Source organism: Saccopteryx leptura, chromosome 1 (assembly GCF_036850995.1).
Source record: "Saccopteryx leptura isolate mSacLep1 chromosome 1, mSacLep1_pri_phased_curated, whole genome shotgun sequence".
Taxonomy (NCBI): Eukaryota; Metazoa; Chordata; class Mammalia; order Chiroptera; family Emballonuridae; genus Saccopteryx; species Saccopteryx leptura.
Genome location: NC_089503.1, coordinates 179356030 through 179377949, shown reverse-complemented (window position 1 = coordinate 179377949; position 21920 = coordinate 179356030). Strand labels below are relative to the sequence as shown.

At 40.8% G+C, this 21920-nt stretch overlaps 1 protein-coding gene across 1 annotated transcript in view; it reads left to right on the top strand.

Annotated features, from left to right (window-relative positions):
• Window positions 1-21920, top strand: part of CATSPERE (catsper channel auxiliary subunit epsilon) — a 92324-nt gene that overhangs the window by 61721 nt on the left and 8683 nt on the right. The window contains exons 15-20 of the mRNA XM_066360146.1: window positions 3231-3281; window positions 3701-3734; window positions 3803-3882; window positions 8580-8679; window positions 14252-14338; window positions 16623-16780. Of these exons, the coding sequence (XP_066216243.1) occupies window positions 3231-3281; window positions 3701-3734; window positions 3803-3882; window positions 8580-8679; window positions 14252-14338; window positions 16623-16780 (510 nt within the window). The remainder of the gene's footprint in view (window positions 1-3230; window positions 3282-3700; window positions 3735-3802; window positions 3883-8579; window positions 8680-14251; window positions 14339-16622; window positions 16781-21920) is intronic.

Sequence of the window (21920 nt, the reverse complement as noted above, 5' to 3'; positions counted from 1 at the left end):
TCACAGGTATGTGGGCTGCCTCTCTGGGCACTGCCCCCCCTCAGTCATGCAGGATGCTGCCACACAGGTTGCCTCACTGAGCTCCACCCCCATCCGCTGTGCGGACCAAGCACAGCAGCTGCCACCACAGCCAGGCCCTCCCACCCTTCAGAGGGTACTCAGCAGGTGGGGGGACCATGTAGTCCACACCTTAGCACTCAAAACCTGTGTCCCTGATGTGCCCCCGCTTTTAAGAGACTTTTTGCGCTGACTAGAGCAGGAGAGCCTCTAGTGGGTGGGGTAATTGCTTCCTTTTGCTGATGCCGCTTCTTCTAGGAAAAATGGCCACTTTAGATTTGGGGAGTGAGTCAGCACAGAGGTTACAGTTGCTGTCTCCTACAGTCTCTCTCCGTGCCTCCGAGACTACACTCTCCTCTTGCAACTCCAGTCCTCTCAGCACTCCTCGCTACTGGAGCCCTGGGTAGTGGCTGTGAACAAGGTTTTCTGTGCAGTCCCTTTAAGATGGAGCCTGGGTCTGAGAGTTCTGTCTCCCTCTCACAAACAGTAACCCGGCTCTTCTTTCAGCTAAATACTGTCCATAGACCTCCTCTAGTCTCTGGGACTTCAGGCTGGGGTTCCAGTCTTGTAACTGAGGGCCCACAACTCTCCAGGAAATTCACTGCACCGTGAGAGACCCCTCAGGCTGCCTCCCACTCCTGGGAGCGGGGCAGCCCTTTCCGCGTCTTCGCCTTTCCTACCTGCTCAGTGTGGCTCCTTCAGTGTTTCTTGGTTATAGATTCCTCTTAGTTTAGTCCAAAGTTGGTTTTTCAAGGTGATTGTTCCTAAGTTAAGTTATAATCCACTTTGGTTTTGGGAGGTGGGAGTTGTAACATCCACCTACTCTGTTGTCATTTTCCTATCCTCATTCTCATAATTTTTTGAGGACTGAATGGTAATAATCAGTTGCTCAATTGATATTTAAGTATTCCCATCTCATTCAGCAAGGAATTTGCATTTCCCATAATTCTTTTTCCAGGAAACATAAAGGTTAAGAGCCTATAGCATCCTATTTCTAGGATGGTCTACACCAGGGGTCCCCAAACTTTTTACACAGGGGGCCAGTTCACTGTCCCTCAGATCATTGGAGGGCTGGACTATAAAAAAACTATGAAGAAATCCCTATGCACACTGCACATATCTTATTTTAAAGTAAAAAAACAAAACGGGAACAAATACAATATTTAAAATAAATAACAAATAAATTTAAATCAACAAAACTGACCAGTATTTCAATGGGAACTATGCTCCACTCACTGACTACCAATGAAAGAGGTGCCCCTTCCAGAAGTGTGGCAGGGGCCGGATAAATGGCCTCAGGGGGCCACATGCAGCCCGCGGGCTGTAGTTTGGGGACCCCTGGTCTACACCCTTGCTCATTAGCGTGTAGTCTATGGACTGGGCATCACCTGGGAACTTATTAGACATGCAGACTGTTAGGCTTTATCCCACATCTGCTGAATCACAATCTCTGTCTTTAAAAAATTTCCGGATGATTAGTAGGGGCATTAAAATTTGAGAATACTTGCTCTAAGCAACATGTTACCAGGATGAATTGCCAGTACCACTACATGTAGATTTCCTGCTTCCATGAGATGTATAGCAGCTTGAATCAATCTAGTTCTGGGAGGGTGTAGATAGCAATCATCACGCTTGGCTACTCATCAGAATCACCCAGAGAGCGCATATACAAAACACAGATTTCAGGACTAAGGTCCAGGCCTCTAAGTCTAATGACCCATTGCTCTGGAACCTTAAAAACAAACCTAAAATCTTGAATTCAGGTTGTGGTGGGCCTAAGGTTTTATAGTTACCAAAGGAGACCTGTGGGGTCTAAGGTACTTCTGACAGGAGACTTGTCAATGAAGGAGGGTATCTCTTGGGGTCTAACTTGGGTTTGGGATGGGAGATGGTCTAAACTTCCAATATCTATCTAAACACAGTGGTGATTAATGTTCCTTATGATTTACACTAGAAGTAACCAACAAAAAATGGTCAAAGGAATAATTTAACTTATTAAAAATCCTTTCATTTCATACATCATAATAGCCTTATGTCTGCAGGAACCCTAACTAGAAATTATATATGTAAATCCTTAAAGTAGCTCCTTACCTGCACAACTGAGTCTCTAGTAGAAATTAGAAATCTGTTTTTAAAAATGTATGAGGGCCCTGGCCGGTTGGCTCAGCGGTAGAGCGTCGGCCTAGCGTGTGGAGGACCCGGGTTCGATTCCCGGCCAGGGCACACAGGAGAAGCGCCCATTTGCTTCTCCACCCCTCCGCCATGCTTTCCTCTCTGTCTCTCTCTTCCCCTCCCGCAGCCAAGGCTCCATTGGAGCAAAGATGGCCCGGGCGCTGGGGATGGCTCCTTTGCCTCTGCCCCAGGCACTAGAGTGGCTCTGGTCGCAACATGGCGACCCCCAGGATGGGCAGAGCATCGCCCCCTGGTGGGCAGAGCATCCCCCCTGGTGGGCGTGCCGGGTGGATCCCGGTCGGGCGCATGCGGGAGTCTGTCTGACTGTCTCTCCCTGTTTCCAGCTTCAGAAAAATGAAAAGAAAAAAAAAAAGAAAAAAAATAAAAAAATGTATGAGGAATAAAACCATCTACAGAAATCTTTCTTCATTTTGATAGATTTTCTATCAATTTTTCACATATATCAAATATAAGAAGCAAATCAGTAGATTTCAAATTCTGGCATCTTCAGAAACATTTCTGAAACTGATTTTTTTTTAAGTAAGAGGAGGGGAGGTAGCCCAACTACCACATGCACCCTGTCCATGATCCACCCAGCAATCCCCATCTGGGGCTGATGCTCGAATCAACCAAGCTATCCTCAGCACCTGGGCCAAAGCTCAAACCAATCGAGTCACTGGCTGTGGGAGCAGAAGAGGGAGAGAAGGGGGAGAGGGAAGGGGAGAGAAGCAGATGGTCACTTCTCTTGTGTGCCCTAACCAGGAATCAAACCTGGAACATCCAGACACCAGACCAAAGCTCTATCCACTGAGCAACTGGCCAGAGATGAAAATGATTTTTAAAAACAGAAATAGTAGGGCAACACACTAATCCCAGAGATTATAATTCAATGTGATAATTGTGTGATACTCTCAAGTTTAAAAATTACTGAGTTAAATGATTAAATGTTTGTTCAAGTATATAATAAGTGACATTATAACTTCATTGTTTTATTTTTGTAGATTTAATAAAACAAATTGTCTTCAGCATGATTTCGCTTACATTATTGAAAAGTAAGAAATATTTTAACCTAAATAGTGAGTTATTTTTTTCAGAACTCTGAGTTTTTATTAATGTAGTGCCAATAATTTAGAATCAGTACTTATTCCTATTAGCATCAACCTTTTATAATATGTACATTCATTGCTATAAATTTACCTCTAGGCACTGCTTTTACCTTATCTCACGAATTTTGAAAAGTTGCATTTTCATCTTCAATTAGTTAGAAATATTTTTAAATTTCTTTTTATATTTCTTCCTTAACCCATGTGCCACTTAGAAGTATGTTGTTTAATATCCACATATTTAGGGAGTATTTTGTAATTATAGTTATCTATTTGACTTCTGTGATACCTCCCTACCCAAAGTATTGGTTTTAATGTTTAAGTTTGAAAGGAGGAAAGACCAGTAATAAAAAATATCTTTTTTACAGGTCATATCTGAGGAATGAACCATCTAAAAACTTGGTAAGAAAACCATAATTTTATCAATTGGCCCAAAACAGAAAATAATCAAAGCATTTTTCCTTTTCTAGAGAGTAAAATATATTTGGAAAAAATACGGCTGCCCAATGCGACTTGATTTCAGAGAAAAGTTTCACCCTTTGATTCAGTTGTAAGTATATTCTTACTAAAACTTGAACTTATTTAAAAGTTTCAAAATAGGCCTAACCTGTGGTGGTGCAGTGGATAAAGCATCAACCTGGAAATGCTGAGGTCGCTGGTTTGAAACCTGGGCTTGCCTGGTCAAGACACATAAGGGAGTTGATGCTTCCTCCTCCTCCCCCTTCTCTCTCTCTCTCTCTCTCTCTCTCTCTCTCTATCTCTATTTCTCTTCTCTCTCTCCTTTCTAAAATGAATAAATAAAATAAAAAAATAAAGTTTCAAAATAAAAGATGAAGGCTAATCACACATTTAATATTATATGTTGTAAAGTACCCATACCCCAGATGCTAAAAGGTACTGTACCTCAATTCCGCAGGCTTATGTAGAGACACCAAGTCCAGATGAATTTTGAAGAGTTTTATTAAGGGAGGAGATTTATTAAATATGCCAGCCGCGTATAGCTGACATGGGGCAGCAGACCCAAATTGTGTGCAAGCCCCAAAAATATTTCAGGGGCTGTTTATATACCCTTGATCACACATGGGTGGGGGAGAGCATGACATCATGGCACAAGCTGACATTTGTCTAGGAGATACACAGAAACATTAAGACTTTGGCCTGACCTGTGGTGGTGCAGTGGATAAAGTGTCGACCTGGAAACGCTGAGGTCGCCAGTTCAAAACCCTGGGCTTGCCTGGTCAAAGCACATATGGGAGTTGATGCTTCTTGCTCTTCCCCCTTCTCTCTCTCTCTCCCCTCTCTATAATGAATAAATAAAATCTTAAAAAAAAATAAAAAATTTTTAAGACTTTAAGGTAACACAATCAAAGAAGATGTTTACAAATCTTTTAGGGTTCATCTTCCCTCACTAGCCTAGAGGTATTTTACTCTCAAGATTCCAGGAAGGCCTGACCAGGCAGTGGCGCAGTGGATAGAGCGTCGGACTGGGATGCGGAAGACCCAAGTTCGAGACCCCGAGGTCGCCAGCTTGAGTGAGGGCTCATCTGATTTGAGCAAAAAGCTCACTAGCTTGAGCCCAATGTCGCTGGCTCAAGCAAGGGGTTACTTGGTCTGCTGAAGGCCCGCGGTCAAGGCACATAAAACAAACAAACAAACAAAACCTTGAGCTTTCCTGGTCAAGGCACATATGGGAGTTGATGCTTCCTGCTCCTCCCCCCTTTTCTCTCTCTCTCTCTCTCTCTCTCTCTCTCTCTCTCCCCCTCCCTTTGCCTCTCTAAAATGAATAAATAAAAAATAAAAAATAAAAAAAAGATTCCAGGAAGGGCCTGACCAGGCGGATAGGGCGGAAGACCCCGGTTCGAGACCCCGAGGTCGCCAGTTTGAGCGCGGGCTCATCTGGCTTGAGCAAAAAGCTCATCAGCTTGGACCCAAGGTCGCTGGCTTGAGCAAGGGGTTACTCAGTCTGTGAAGGCCCACAGTCAAGGCACATATAAGAAAGTAATCAATGAACAACTAAGGTGTCGCCAATGAAAAACTGATAATTGATGCTTCTCATCTCTCTCCGTTCTTGTCTGTCTGTCCCTATCTATCCCTCTCTCTGACTCTCTCTCTGTCCCTGTAAAAAAAAAAAAAAAAAGATTCCAGGAAAGGGGAGGAACTACAATCAATGTAAGGTGGTATGTAAATTCTGTCTCCCATTGAAAGAGAAGTTTTTCGGTTAACCTTTATTTTAGATTTAAAACTAAATGACCCCCATTGTTCTTGCAAGCCAGAAACTCTACATTCTTCTCCCTCCCCTCCCCACAGGAAGGATGGGACAGGAAAGCCTGACCTTTCTTTCTAGAATATCAATATTAATTTTTCAGCTTTTTGGTACCTTACAACAAATAATAAATATTTCAAGCACCCAATATATGTGACACCAGGTTTTCAGTACGAGTTAATCAAAGTTGGATCACCTATGGCCCCAGCATGTTGAACGAGGGTTACAAGTTAGCAGCTGAGACATAAGTGTGTAGAAAAGCTGAGAGTCTTGTCAGGGATGTAGGCATCACTTTATCTGCTCTAACCCCACCCCCACCCCACCTCCCCGTGCCTACCAGCAAGCACCCATATCAAACTAAACGAAGTTCCTAGAATTAGGAAAGAAACTACCTTCTCGAGATGACATATGACTTTTCTTTTCATGGGCCAGTAATATCTAAAAGTATTGTACATACTGAACCCAAGAAACAGGCCATATAGAGCCACATGGGGAAGCACCAGGATCCATCAGGAGGCCCAAGGGGTGTAGGGGGCAGAATGCCGGCAAAGGCCTTGGCTGTGTTTTCTGTGAGAAGGAACGGATAAGGCAAGGTAAAACAGGCTTTGAAGTGACTGTTTTGAAAAACGTGAGCAGGCTCCCGCCTAGGTGCTGTCCCTAGTTGTCTGACACCTGGCCTGGGTGGTTAGGGCAGTCAGATAGGGAGAGTCCATGAAGGAGGTGGTTGGGGGTGGGGGCTTTGCATACAAAAGTCATGCTCAAAGGCACATTGTTTGCTATCTCTACAAATTAATTAACCTTGGGAGGGCCAGTCCCTCAAGGGTGAGCAAGGCCCCATATAGTAAAGCATCACAATACAATGAGCTATCCCAAATGGTCCAGGACTGAATATGGGACCGACAGAGAGATCTCTTCCTCCTGGAAGTGGGACTGCCGTAGTCAAGTTCCAAATTCTAGGGAAATTAGCTGCCAACTCATGACATTTCTAAATTTCTCAGATTAAATTAATATCATATCTTATATTCACGAAAATAAGCCATGCTTATCCAGCAAGTAGTTTTGCCCCATAATCTTCATGAAATAAATAAAATATTATCAAAGATAATAAACCCAGAAAGTAAGGGTCATGCAATTTATCCTTATTGCCACTAGATGACACTGCAGCTTATTGCTTTTTGTGAGTGTCAGAAGATGCCAGCTCACAGAGTTCAAGATTTTATTTAAATAAAACATGCGAATAAATAAATAAATAAATAAATAAATAAATAAATAAATAAATAAAACATGCGGCTTGGCAATTAGTTCTAGTCATTCAAAAGCAGATGGCTTATACAAGATGCAATTGAGCATGCTGCACCTTCCAAAGTTCCTATAATTAGAGCTTTGCTAAAGCCTGACCCAAATCTCTAAAACTGTGTGCATGTTCCCATAGGGCAGGCCCAGAGCTCTCATTAGAGTACAGTTCTCTGTGACTCTTCTTCGACTCCAAGAAAGAAGCCAGGGTCTACTACGCCAGTCCCATTACACCTGAGTTCCTCTCTGTATGACTTCTAAATATAAATTAAATAGAAAATACCTCCTCAGATACCACTTCCTGACACTAAGTTTTTCTGCTCAATTTGTGAGAATGGGACAATAACTGTTCTTTATAACCAGGAGTGGATGGTAGCAATCCGTAGCTGACCTGGGAAGCCAGAGAGAATAACTGTAGTGTCAGGCAGAGATCTGAGCAGAGAATAAGGAGGCACCATCAGGGATCCGTTATTTTTTATGAATAGACACAGAGATGGGACCCAGAATATAGATCAGACACTGAGGCAACCTGCCTGAGACCAAGATCCTAAGTGAAATTTCCATGCAAGGGGTGTAGGAGACAATTCTATTTTTAAAAATGGGCAATAACTGATGGAGAAGGAAGACATGTAACCATTTTTAAAACCCCCTCTGCTTAGTGAACGTGTATGCCTTTATCAGTCTCTGAACTTTAGCTTTGGTCTGAAGCCCCTATTTTTTTATGATAGTAGGAAAAAAATGATAATCTTAATAATCTGAACTAACCCACCTCTTTTAAAACTCACTAAGTTTGGGGTAAATACTCTAAACTTAACGGGCCTTCTGTCTCTGGTGCCAGTGTCAGGGGAGTGGGCAGCCTGTCCATGTTGGACTGTGTGCTGGTGTCTGCAGCTGGCATGAGTCACCACGTGTTCCCCAAGCATGGGCTGTGCATGACCTTTGACCCAGGAGCTTCTGATGACTCCTGCTTCTCAGCCTGACCTCAGTTCTCACGGAGGCTGCTGATGTTCTGACACCCAGCCTCACCTTCCAGCTGCCTCCTCCACGGAGACCTGCCGCAGCTCCGCTCTCATCATCGTCATTCTGTGGTTTAATTCTCCAGTACAATAGAGGAACCCACTGGGTATCTGTTCATTAAATGACTCCAGGGGACCCTTGCAATGACTTCTCCATACATCACTCACTTCCATCTATGTGCCTGCCACCAGCCATGATGGCAGGGCCTCGGCTACCTTCACCTAATCAATAGATGGTTCCTAGCAAAGCAAAAGAGAAGTTATGCCTCCAACTGTCAAAACTGCTTCATTACTATTAGGTTTATTCTCGGGGCTGGAGGAAATCTATCCAGTGGGTACTGTGAGGATTTTATAAATAGGAACATGGAGTCTTCAAGAGTTTAAGTAACTTCCTCAGGCTCACAAAGCTGTTAAGTGATAAAGACAAGATTTCAACCTAAGCCCATCTGACTTGAAAGCTGGAACTCTTGATCCCTCTATTCCACTGGAAAATAAAGCCAGTCTGCCATGGGTAGGGGGAAAAGGAGAACACATTACCTCTATAGCCTATGACTACTGAAATTACTTTATGGAAAAGAAGTCATTGTCACATAATATAGACTTAAAAGGGTCAGAAAAAAAAAATATTTACAGTAGGCTGGTGCAATTATTTTCCTCATTTGCTGTTTCTCTCAGATACAATGAAAATGGCTTTGTTGAAGATGTCGAGGTAAATTTCATCGTGTGGGAGATACATGGCCGGGCTGACTACAGCTTTAACAGCACTATGAAGAAGGTACACATCCTAGATCTCAACAGACTTTAGCATGCAATTAGATGTGGCTTTCTATTTTAAATCTATACATAAATTATCTAAGGAAAATAAAACCAGTCCACTGTGAGTAGGAAAAAAAAAAAACATATTACGTCTCTATCCTATGACTAATACAATTAATTTATGAAAAAGGAGTCATTGTCACATAAAACAGACTTAAATGGGTCAGAAAAAGTAAAACAATGTTTATAGTCACATGATGCCATTATAGATAAATATTTTATTCTCTCTCCACACTGTATTTAATGTTGGGCTGTTTATGGGTTTTCCCTTAGTGTTCAGACCTTGATCACATTTGTGCTGAAGCAAACGGACACTCTAGGGTTCACCTGACTTCTCTGCATCATCTGACCCATTGACCATGGCTTCACTGTCGCCTCTCTCCCACAGTTTCCAGCCATCTTCTGTGTCTGGTTGAGCTTGGCCCGCACAGTGAATCCTCCCTATTCGACCCTTTCACTTTGCTGGTCACAGCCCAGAGTTACCACCTCTCCCACTCACACTTCCCTCCAGCCACCCAGGTGGGGCATGCTACCAAGTAGGGGGCATCATGATGGAGCCCTTCTAGAAGTTAATTAATCCCTTCAGCATTAATTCCTGAGATTCCCCAGAGATCTTTTTTTTTTTTTTTTTTTTTTTTGTATTTTTGTATTTTTCTGAAGCTGGAAACGGGGAGAGACACTCAGACAGACAGACAGACTCCCGCATGCGCCCGACCGGGATCCACCTGGCATGCCCACCAGGGGGCGACGCTCTGCCCACCAGGGGGCGATGCTCTGCCCCTCCGGGGCGTCGCTCTGCTGCGACCAGAGCCACTCTAGTGCCTGAGGCAGAGGCCAAGGAGCCATCCCCAGCGCCTGGGCCATCTTTGCTCCAATGGAGCCTCGGCTGCGGGAGGGGAAGAGAGAGACAGAGAGGAAGGAGAGGGGGAGGGGTGGAGAAGCAAATGGGCGCTTCTCCTATGTGCCCTGGCCGGGAATCAAACCCAGGACTTCTGCATGCCAGGCCGACGCTCTACCACTGAGCCAACCGGCCAGGGCCTCCCCAGAGATCTTATCCCTTTCTCCTTCCAAAGTAACTTTCTCATCTGTCAGAGACTTGAATCTCCAAGAAGGGCACCCACCCAGGTGGCAGCTGAGATACCCGAGTCCCAGCTGCTACCCGTCCAGAGTACTGCAAGAACTAAGTGTCCTTTAATTATGTTTCCAGAGAAATCCCTCCCTCCACACACTTCTATTATTGCAGCGCAGCAGAGACAATCTCAACTAATACACTCCCCTATTAAAATGACATTTCCATTCAAGCACTTTAGTCTCTGGTCTCAACCCTCGATTCTTTAGTTCTCCCATTGTTACTCCCATTGCTCCTGCCTTGGACTTTCTCTTACACAATGCAGGTATCTATTATACTGGAATCTCTGCTTTCTCCCTCTCCACCCCTCCCATTTTTCTTCTCTTCTTTATATATCTAACATGAGCGCCGTAGTTCAGTTCTTCATCCACTGTTTTGCAATGTCTACGTCACTTTCCCCAGTGTTGTTCGTGTTCCTTATTATGGGCAACTTGAAACATCAATCTTCCTACCTTATCCATGCCTATATCTGAGCTGCTGATCACGTCTAGAAAACAATTTTAATTGCAATAACTGGAATTAGGAACTCAACTATGGGGAGTAATGGCTGAAAAGAGAATTAATCAACTGGAAGAGAAGGTTGGAAAGAAATATACAGAATTATGCATAGAGAGATAAATTCATTTAAAACACAGAAAAAAACATAATAGAGATTTGGTGCTAAGATATAAGAACTGAAGTCCTAAGAAAGAGAAAAAAGAGAGTCTTGGCCAGAAGCAGTATTTTCCAAAACTGGTAAAAGATATCAAGGCACAGAAAAAGTCATCTGCATCCAGAAACACCACTATAAAATTTCTAAAATCAGTAACAAAAGAGAAAAACTTTAAAGTAGCCAGAGGAATAAAAAAGGATAATTTCTTTAAAAGAGTAATTATAATATATAAAGCTGATTTTCTAATATAAATAGTAAAAACCAGAAAACTTTGAACAAAAATATTTTTAAATTACTGAAAGAAAATAATTTCTAAACCTACAATTCTTTATGTAATCAAAATAGCCTTTAAAAAATAAAAACAGCCTGACCAGGTGGTGGTGCAGTGGATGCAGAGGACCCAGGTTCGAGACCCTGAGCTCACCAGCTTGAACCCAAGGTCGCTGGCTTGAGCAAGGGGTTACTCAATCTGTTGCAGCCCCACGGTCAAGGCACATATGAGAAAGCAATCAATGAACAACTAAGGTGCTGCAACGGAAAACTGATGATTGATGCTTCTCTCTCCGTTTCTGTCTGTCTGTCTATTCCTCTCTCTGTCTCTGTAAAAAAATTAAATAAATAAATAAAAATAAAAATGAACAACAAAGAACACTTTACAAGATATGTGAAATTTAAAAAAAGAAATTTTTTGAAGTAAAAGAGAATAAAAATGATTTCAGAGAAAGTAACAAATGTTAAAAGTAGGTCAAAAAAGGCCCTGGCCGGTTTGCTCAGCGGTAGAGCATCAGCCTGGCGTGTGGGGGACCCGGGTTCGATTCCCGGCCAGGGCACATAGGAGAAGCGCCCATTTGCTTCTCCACCCCCCCCCCTTCCTCTCTGTCTCTCTCTTCCCCTCCCGCAGCCAAGGCTCCATTGGAGTGGAGATGGCCCGGGCGCTGGGGATGGCTCCTTGGCCTCTGCCCCAGGCACTAGAGTGGCTCTGGTCGCAGCAGAGCGACGCCCCGGAGGGGCAGAGCATCGCCCCCTGGTGGGCAGAGCATCACCCCTGGTGGGTGTGCCGGGTGGTTCCCGGTGGGGCGCATGCGGGAGTCTGTCTGACTGTCTCTCCCCGTTTCCAGCTTCAGAAAAATACAAAAAAAAAAAAAAAGTAGGCCAAAAAAAAGATCCAATAGATGGATAAATGGAATTCCTGAAAAAGAAAACCAAAGCAAAGGAACAAAACTGACAGTAGTAATTTAACAAACATCCCTCCCTTGAGAAAAAAGATTAGAAGAGATTTCTATAGGCCTAACATGGGGCAAGTCAGGCTATATTAGGATAGTTACTGCAATGGGTTAAACTCATTATGTTAAATCTATGAGTTCATAATGAGTTTTTTTAAGTTTACTTTTGGAGAATGATAAGAAACCAATTCCTTATTTTGAAAACTGGCAAATAAAGAGAAAAAAAAATTTATCCTACCTTTCTCAAATAAACAATATCTGTGGATAACCAAAAAGTAGATGAGAGGAAGCATCTCTTTATAAAATTATTCCAGTTCACAAGTGAAAAAAAAATAGAATTGAAATATCATATCACCATTTTATTGGGTTGGGGAATAAGTTCGTAGCATTTTTATATTTTATTTTACAACGATTTGTTTGCTGTTTGGCAAAGGGTAAGTATTCATTCGATAAAACTCTTTCTGCTCTACAAAACTATGTTAATTGTATTTTTGAGTTATTTAATTTTTTATTAGTTTTGAGGCTTAGAAATGGAATACCCAGGAGGCAAAAAATCAACATTTTCGACACCTGCTCTTCTTTGCTTTTCATCGAGGTCAAAAAGCTGCCGAAGCAGCCCGGGACATTTGCGATGTGTATGGAGAAGGTGTCATAAGCGAGTCTACAGCACGGAAATGGTTTGCAAAGTTCAAAAATGGCGACTTCGATGTCGATGACACGTGCCGCAGCGGAAGGCCTTCTGAATTCGATGAAGAACTGGGAAATGCTTGAAAAGAATTCCACGGTCAACAAGGAGCTCTACATTGCCCAGCTACACCGCGTGAATGAGGCTATTCGACTGAAAAGACCTGATCGACATGGTCAAACCATACTCCTTCACGACAACGCCAGGCCCCATGTTGCACAAGTTGTCAAAGCCGCATTCCAAGAGCTCGAATGGGAGGTCCTTCAGCATCCGCCGTATTCTCCGGACCTTGCACCGACCGATTACCATCTTTTCCACTCCCTGTCAAACCATATGAAGGGCGTTACCTTCGATAACAAAGAGGTAGCCTTAAAAACTGGCTCAACAACTTCTTTGACACCAGACCAGGCGATTTTTGGCGGAACGGCATCAACAAATTTGTCGAGAGGTGGGAAGAGGTTGTAAACAGCAATGGCGAATATATAATTGATTAACTTATTGATATAATTATTGTTTTTTGTTTAAATAAAAGTCTTCGGTAAAAACGCTACGAACTTATTCCCCAACCCAATACAATCCAGATAATACAGGTTATTATAAATAAGTTGATCTCAAACAATTTGACAATGGACAAATGAATAAAATGAACAAATGCCTTGAAAAAACACAATTTAACAAAATTTCTTGCATTCCAAGAAAAAAATAGAAATCTCTAATCCCAGATGGCTTTGTGGATGAAGGCTATAAACATTTCACTTCAGCCTTACAAAAACCCCTCCAGAGAGGCAGATTAAGGTCGGTTGAGGCCCCTGGCACAGAAGAAAATATTGAGCACCTTAAAAAAAAAAGAGAGACAGAGAAAATAAAAATACATGTTAACCATATTTTTAAATAAATAAAACATACTATGTACTATTAATGTTAAAATTGCACATATAAAACCAAACTTGGTGTCATTAGAAAAAAGTGTAAAGTTGGGGTTTTGCGGGGCCTTCAGAAGTCAGGGCCCAGAGCATGCACGCAGTGTGCCTGCCGTTAAATCCACCTCTGCCCCTCCAGATTATTAGGTTAAGGTGAGCATATTCCAACTCACTTTGTGAACCCAGGAGGATCCTAAAACAAAACAGAATTATGAGACAATCTCTCTCATGATCACTGATATGAACCACCGAAACAAAATAGTAGCAGATAAAACTCATCAAGATACTAAAAAAGACTACATCTAGACCAAGTTCTGTTGATTTCACAGAGGAATTGCCATAGCATTTGAAAATGAAAGTAATCCACTATATTAACAGAATAAAGACAAAAAAGTATAAGATTATTATAATAGTTGATGAAATGTCATTTGATTTAAAAATTATCACCCATATATAACTATCAAAATAAATCTTAGAAAATTATAAATAGATGGTAACTTCCTTAACCTAATAAAATATCAATACCAAAAAAAAAATATATAGAAAACATCATCCTTAGGGTGAAAATTTGAAACCCTGAAATCAGCAATGAAATAAGAGAGTCAGTTACCACTAATGTACCACCTTGTCCCTGATCTTTGTAATGAGGCAAACAATAAAAATAAATTAAAAGTATAAGGAAAGGAAAGGAAGAAATAAAACTGTCATAGTCACAGATAAAGTAACTGTTTATGCAAAACAGTTCAAATTAATAAAAGAATTTAAGATGCTCTCTCTGTACAAGGTCAATATCCAAAATTCCATTGTTTCTCTGTATCAGCAAACATTTAAATAATTTTAAAAATTTTAATACATAAGTTTCATTGGCATTAAAATATATTAAGTACTTATGAATAAATTGATATAATATATATATTGACAGAGTGGTTGTTTAAACGAAGCCCAGACATGGAAGTCAATGTCTGCACTTAACAAGCACCTGCCACTAGGAAAAGTTTGGGGACCTGAGGTAAGAAAAACAGTACCTTGCAAACTGTCCATTGATAATAAGTAATTTGGCATTTTAGTTTTAATAATGCTTGATGAAAACACTTTGGATTTAAATTTGTTTTTGTAAATAAAATCTGATTTTTCTGTTGGATTATATTGTGACTTCAAAGATGGTTCATCTTAATTTCTGTTTGATCTTCTGTTGCTCCTATTACTAAATATTTTGCATAATTTTATCTGCTAAAAATCTGTGTTTATAGAATACTAAATATCTGACAAACATGTTAAAGCACTGACAGTGTGTCTTTCTGAAGAATATCTGAAGTTTCCATTTTTGTACACCTAAGATCCTTTCTTAACGGCAATTATAATTATCAATCCTATACTGTTTTCAATATTTTGCAGTTGAAGTTTCTTAAATTGAAATTAATGTATGTTATTTTGAGAATCAAATTGTATCTCATGGATAAAGAGTGACACATAAGGTAACTCATCCTGTAAAATGTTTACCCTACAATAAAAATTTACATACTTTGCTTCTGCATCAGAATCTATGCATGTCAAGGCAGAGATATATATAATACAAACAACGTACTCTGTCATCTGATGTCATTCCCAACATTCTACTTTCCATCCAGCACTCCCCATCTTTCCAGCAACGTAACTAGAGGCTCTACTCTAAAAACCCTTTGAACAAGCCTTCTACCCCAGTATAACCTTCAGTCTATTGATCCCACTACCCTACTGGTCTCCTCACTTCATCTTGCCCACCTTGAAGCTATTCACAATGCAGCAGCTAGATGGGAACATGTCACTCTTCTGCTCAAAACCATGCAATAGCTCCCATCTCACTTAGTTATGACAAAGCCTTTATTATATGCTACGCCCCATCACAATGACTAGCTAGCTTCCCCCTTTCAGATCTTCACTTAAAAATCAACCAGTCAATGAGAATTCCCTGGCCCCTCTTTTGAAAAAGTAAACCCTTACCCCGGGACAGTCTGTATCTCCCTTTCATATTATCTTTAATGCTATTAGCATTTATAACTTCCTGACATATATATATATATGGTCTGCTTATTTACCCAATTGGTTACCTGGCTCCCCAACCATGTTCACGTCTGTACCCCCAGCATCAATCTACCCCAATATGAGTGCTCAATAAATATTTGTGGAACTAACTAATTGAGTATAGGTCATCTACCAATTAAACAGAGTATTAATTCCACTATTAAGAAATCATAAAGAATTAAACTAGTAAGAGAATCAGTTAAAAATAAAACTTACTCTCTTGACTTTTTGTTGAAGGATCTGGAGTTAAGGGTGATACTCTGCCAAAATCCCACAAAGGGCACCCAAATGTTCTGATTCTGCCAAAATAACATATTCCTTGAGGCAATGGGTCACCTGTTAATAAGCAGTCATGGACCTTGCCTCAATCAATACAATACAGTGCAGGGGTTCTCAAATCTTAGTGTACATCAGAATCACCTAGGGACTGATTGAGGTAGGGGGGTAGATCTCTGGGCCTCTACTTCCCAAGTGTGATTCAACAGATCTGGGGAGAAGCCCACAATTTGCATTTCCAACAAGTTCCCAGGCGATGCTGATACTACTGATCTGGGGACCACATTTAAGAACCACTGAAACAGTGGTTGACATTCTAGAAAGGTTTGGAGTGCCCAGACCAGGCCCTCACTATTTGATTCTACTGTATGAAAACACAAAGTTCTCCATAAAAGCGTGAATTCAGTCTAGAGTCTGACTATAATGAAGGAAGGAACCTGCAAAGACTAGTTAAGCCCTGGTGAGTAAAGCTATCCTGACTGAAGGGTATACTAACTGTGCAGTAACTGAACTGTATACTAACTAAATGTGGCCATCAGGGGTGCTCTTCCTGTGAAACACACCCAGTAGGAAACAGCAGTCCATTCTGGGCCTCACTGATTGCCACAGAGTCCTGATTCTACAGGGATGAGTGACCTGCGTAAAAGATCCAGGAGGTATCTCCAAAGACTGCTAATTCTCAGGAGAAAAACTAAAGGACGCAAAAGGAAAAGTGACTTTTTCACAGGTTCCTCCACGTTAATGTCAGAGCTTGAGAAGGACAGGGAGGGTGTGGGTACTGAATGAAAATGGTTGGCTACACACATAAACTCAAGACCACATTCAAGTTTCCGAATATGGCTGACATATTATTCTGAGAAGTCCATGGCTGAAAATGAAGTATAATTCATAAGCTTTGTTTTCTCAGAGACTAGATGGCTTCATCAAGCGGGTTTCTGTCTTTGTTTTCTGTTCAGAACTATAAGAACTGTTTTTCATATGCTATTGGGAAACCAGGAGACTTGAATCAACCATATGAGATTATCAACAAGTCTAACTATAACCATCTAGTTTGGCCCATGGACCATACTGGAATGTATGTGTTTCGAGTGAAGATTCTGGATCCAAACTATAGGTGAATATGAATATCTTATTATAACAGTTTTAGCATTAGTTTCTCAAAAATTTTTTTCAATTTAATTTTTAATTGTATTTTTTGGGGTGACATTAGTTAATGAAATTATGTAGGTTTCAGGTGTACAATTCTATCACACATCATCTGTATATTGTATTGTGTGTTCACCACCCAAAGTCAAGTCTCCTCCTATCACCATTTTTTTTTTTTTTTTCATTTTTCTGAAGCTGGAAACAGGAAGAGACAGTCAGACAGACTCCCGCATGCGCCCGACCGGGATCCACCCGGCATGCCCACCATGGGGCGACGCTCTGCCCACCAGGGGGTGATGCTCTGCCCATCCTGGGCGTCGCCATGTTGCGACCAGAGCCACTCTAGCGCCTGAGGCAGCGGCCACAGAGCCATCCCCAGCGCCCGGGCCATCTTTGCTCCAATGGAGCCTCGACTGCGGGAGGGGAAGAGAGAGACAGAGAGGAAAGCGCAGCGGAGGGGTGGAGAAGCAAATGGGCGCTTCTCCTGTGTGCCCTGGCCGGGAGTCAAACCCGGGTCCTCCGCACGCTAGGCCGACACTCTACCGCTGAGCCAACCGGCCAGGGCTCCTCCTATCACCATTTATCCCTCCTTTACCCTCTTCTACTGTCCTCTACCCGCTTCTCCTCTTATTAATCATCATGCTGTTGTCAATGCTAATTTAATCTGATGTCACCCAGATATTCAATTTTTGGTATTTACATATTTACTTTTTCATTTTTGTAGCAATCACATTAAACATCCCAAGGGGGTGGGAGATAAGAATGCATGTTAAACATTAATTAAATTAAACAATTTACAATTTCTATGTTCCTTGGCTGTGACAGATGCAAATATAACATAAGCACAATCTCAGCCTCCAAGGTGTTTATAGTTAAACAGGTTGGGAAAGGAGGAGTGGGGGTACACATACAAACCAAGAGAGGTCAAATCAGAGCAAATACTGAGGTATTTTTTCAACTACAATCATTTGCATTATTGATAAGCAGAATAATAATTCAAAGATGGGAAAAAGCAACGCTATTTTGAGCATCGGAAGAAACTTCTTGGAGAATAAGGAGCCTCAGCAGAATTTACATTGCCAGAAGACTAGAATACACACTTCAGATGAAAGAAATCACACTAATCATGAAATGTGTATGGCTTGTGGAGTCGTGAAGGAAGGTGGGAAATGCCCCGTGTGAGGAAGGCAGAAAACAAAACAGGCAGAATAACTGAAGGCATAATGTGGAAGTCAGTTTCCAACCATGTCCTAGAGACCCTCCTTGGCATCCTTACAAGGGAGTGTTGCTTTGAAAGTATAGTTCCTAAAAAATTAGCCAGATAAGAGCAAAAAGAATGTATAAAGGGAAAGTAACTAGACACAGATAAGTGAGAAGGCTAAAGTTAATGAGCCAAGAGGTCAGAGGAAGGCCTCGTGGCAGTAAGAATGGAAAGAAAGAAAAAAGTCTAAAAAATATGCAACAAAATGACAGAGTATATGATCTAATGTGGCAAAAGGAGGAATTCATATGGTTTCCAGTTTTCTAGACTAAGTGATTAAAAACCATATTTTTTCTTTGACCAAAATAGCTAATGGGGTGGTTTTTCTCTGGGGGAAATACTGTGGTAAAAGTCCTGACTTTGCATTTGAGGAGACATTGTAATATCTGAGTGAAGATGTCCTACGGGCAGCTAAAAATAAAGTTAAAAATACAAATGGGGGTCTCTTCTGCAGTGATTCCATGGGCACACATAAGTTTACTGATCTATACAAAGAGAGAACAAAAGTGTTTCAGAAAACCACTCAGGAAAACTAATACGAGACTCTTGGTTTGGGGATGGGGAAACAAAGACTATTCCTAATGGTCATCTAAAAAGTTGGAAGGTAAGAAGCTGCCTACAGGTACACTGGCACGAGGAAGGCCAAAGAGTGATCTGGTAGACGGAAACAGGCTTTCTCCAGTGGTTGGGGCAATGTGTGAACTTTGGGTTTATATATGGGCCCCATGAAAGAAAACTGAACTTGGGTCATCATGAAAGCGACCATCCCTGCTCACCTCAGGGGTATAGTAACTCCAAAGAGAGAAAATGGCTTCCATTGGCAAATGGCCAGAGAGAGAAAGCGTCACCTACATCCTGGAACGTCAGGTGAAATGTACCGGTTACAAGACAGGAGCATATGAGGAACCCATTCTGCATGTTGGATACTGGAATACTAGCTCTCTCCCTTCAATAGAAAAAGCTAATGCTTGGGTATCCAATACATGAAGTCTTGGCCACATAAAATTTTGACCTTCTCCTCCTACATGTGCCCAACACTGCAAAGTTCTGCAATAGCAGCTAGCAAGTGGAAGAGGAAGAAAAGATAACAAATAACCATACCCAACTTTCTCCTCAATGCTACCTCTTAAGCATAATTCAGGCCCAAGTGTGGAGAAGGAAAGTGTCTTAACATTTGAGGAACTAAAGCTTTATAAGAAGACTGGACTAGGTTTATTTTGTTTTTATTTAATTAATTTATTTTTTAAATTAATTTTAATGTGGTGACATTGATAAATCAGGGTACATATGTTCAGAGAAAACATCTCCAGATTATTTTGACATTTGATTAAGTTGCATACCCCTCACGCAAAGTTAAATTGTCTTCCATCACCTTCTATCTGGTTATTTTTCTGCCCCTCCCCTGTCCCCACCCCCTCTCTCTCCTTCCTCGCCCCCTCCATCCCCCATTACCATCACATTCTTGTCCATGTTTCTCTGAGTCTCATTTTTATATCCCATCTATGTATGGATTCATATAGTTCTTAGTTTTTTCTGATTTATTTCAGTCCATATAATGTTATCGAGGTCCATACATGTTATTGTAAATGATCCAATATCATGATTTCTTATGGCTGAGTAGTATTCCATAGTGTGTGTGTGTGTGTGTGTATATATAGGTTTTTAATCTACTCATCCACTGACGGACACTTGGACTGTTTCCAGATCTTCACTATTGTGAACAATGCTGCCATAAACATGGGGATGCATTTCTCCTTTTGGAATAGTTCTATGGTGTTCCTAGGGTATATTCCTAAAAGTGGAATAGCTGGCATTTCGATTTTTAATTCTATGAGGAATCTCCATACTGTTTTCCATAGTGGCTGTACCAGTCTGCATTCCCACCAGCAGTGCAGGAGGGTTCCCTTTTCTCCACATCCTCGCCAGCACTTATTCTGTGTTGTTTTGTTGATGAGCGCCATTCTGACTGGTGTGAGGTGATATCTCATTGTGGTTTTAATTTGCATTTCTCTAATGATTAGTGATGTTGAGCATTTTTTCATATGCCTATTGGCCATCTGTATGTCCTCTTTGGAGAAGTGTTTATTCATTTCTTTTGCCCATTTATTGATTGGATTGTTTGTCTTCATGGTGTCGAGATTGACTAGTTCTTTATAAATTTTGGTTATTAACCCCTTATCAGACGTATTTTCAAATATGTTCTCCTATTGTGTAGTTTGTCTTTTTATTCTGTTCTTATTGTCTTTAGCTGTGCAAAAGCTTTTTAGTTTGATATAGTCCCATTTGTTTATCCTGTCTTTTATTTCACTTGCCCGTGGAGATAAATCAGCAAATACATTGCTGCGAGAGATGTCGGAGAGCTTACTGCCTATGTTTTCTTCTAAGATGCTTATGGTTTAATGGCTTACATTTAAGTCTTTTATGCATTTTAAGTTTATTTTTGTGAATGGTGTAAGTTGGTGGTTTAGTTTTATTTTTTTGAAGGTAGCTGTCCAATTTACCCAACACCACTTATTAAAGAGGCTGTCTTTACTCCATTGTATGCCCTTACCTACTTTGTCAAATATCAATTGTCCATAGAGCTGTGGGTTTATTTCTGGGTTCTCTGTTCTGTTCCATTGATCTATATGCCTGTTCTTATGCCAGTACCAGGCTGTTTTGAGTACAATGGCCTTGTAGTATAACTTGATATCAGGAAGTGTGATATCTCCCACTTTATTCTTCTTTTTTAAGAGTGCTGAGGCTATTCATGTTCTTTTTTGGTTCCATATAAATTTTTGAAATATGTGATCTATATCTTTAAAGTATTGGTATTTTAATTGGTACTGCATTGAATTTATAAATTGCTTTGGGTAATATAGACATTTTAATGATGTTTATTCTTCCTAATCATGAGCACGGTATATGCTTCCACTTGTTTGTATCTTCCTTGATTTCTTTTATCAATGTTTTATAATTTTCCGAGTACAAGTCTTTAGTCTCCTTTGTTAAATTTACTCCTAGGTACTTTATTTTTTTGGTTACAATACTGAAGGAGATTGTTTCCTTAATTTCTCTTTCTGACTGTTCATTGTTGGTGTACAAAAATGCCTCTGATTTCTGAGTATTAATTTTATATCCTGCCACTTTCCTGAATTCATTTATCAGGTCCAGTAGTTTTTTGACTGAGACTTTAGGGTTTTCTATATACAATATCATATCATCTGCCAATAATGATAGTTTTACTTCTTCTTTTCCAACTTGAATGCATTTTATTTCTTCTTCATGTCTGATTGCTGTGGCTAGGACTGCCAGAACTATGTTGAATAAGAGTGGTGAAAGGGGGCACCCCTGCCTTGTTCCTGATCTTAAGGGGATTGCTTTTAATTTTTGCCCATTGAGTATGATGTTGGCTGTGGGTTTCTCATAGATGGCTTTTATCATGTTGAGGTATGTCCCCTGTATTCCCACTTTGCTGAGAGTTTTGCTCATGAATGGGTGATGGATTTTATCAAATGCTTTTTCTGCATCTATTGAAGTTATCATGTGGTTTTTCTCCTTCCTTTTGTTTATGTGATGAATGATATTGATTGATTTGTGAATATTGTACCAGCCTTACCACCCCAGAATAAATCCCACTTGATCATGGTGTATGATTTTTTTTCCATATATTGTTGGATCCTGTTTGCTAATATTTTGTTAAGGATTTTAGCATCTATATTCATCAGGGATATTGACCTATAATTTTCTTTCTTTGCGTTGTCTTTGCCTGGTTTTGGAATCAGAATATTGCTCTCCTCATAAAAGGAGCTTGGAAGTCTTCCTTCCTCTTGAAATTTTTGAAATAGCTTGAGAAGGATAAGAGTTA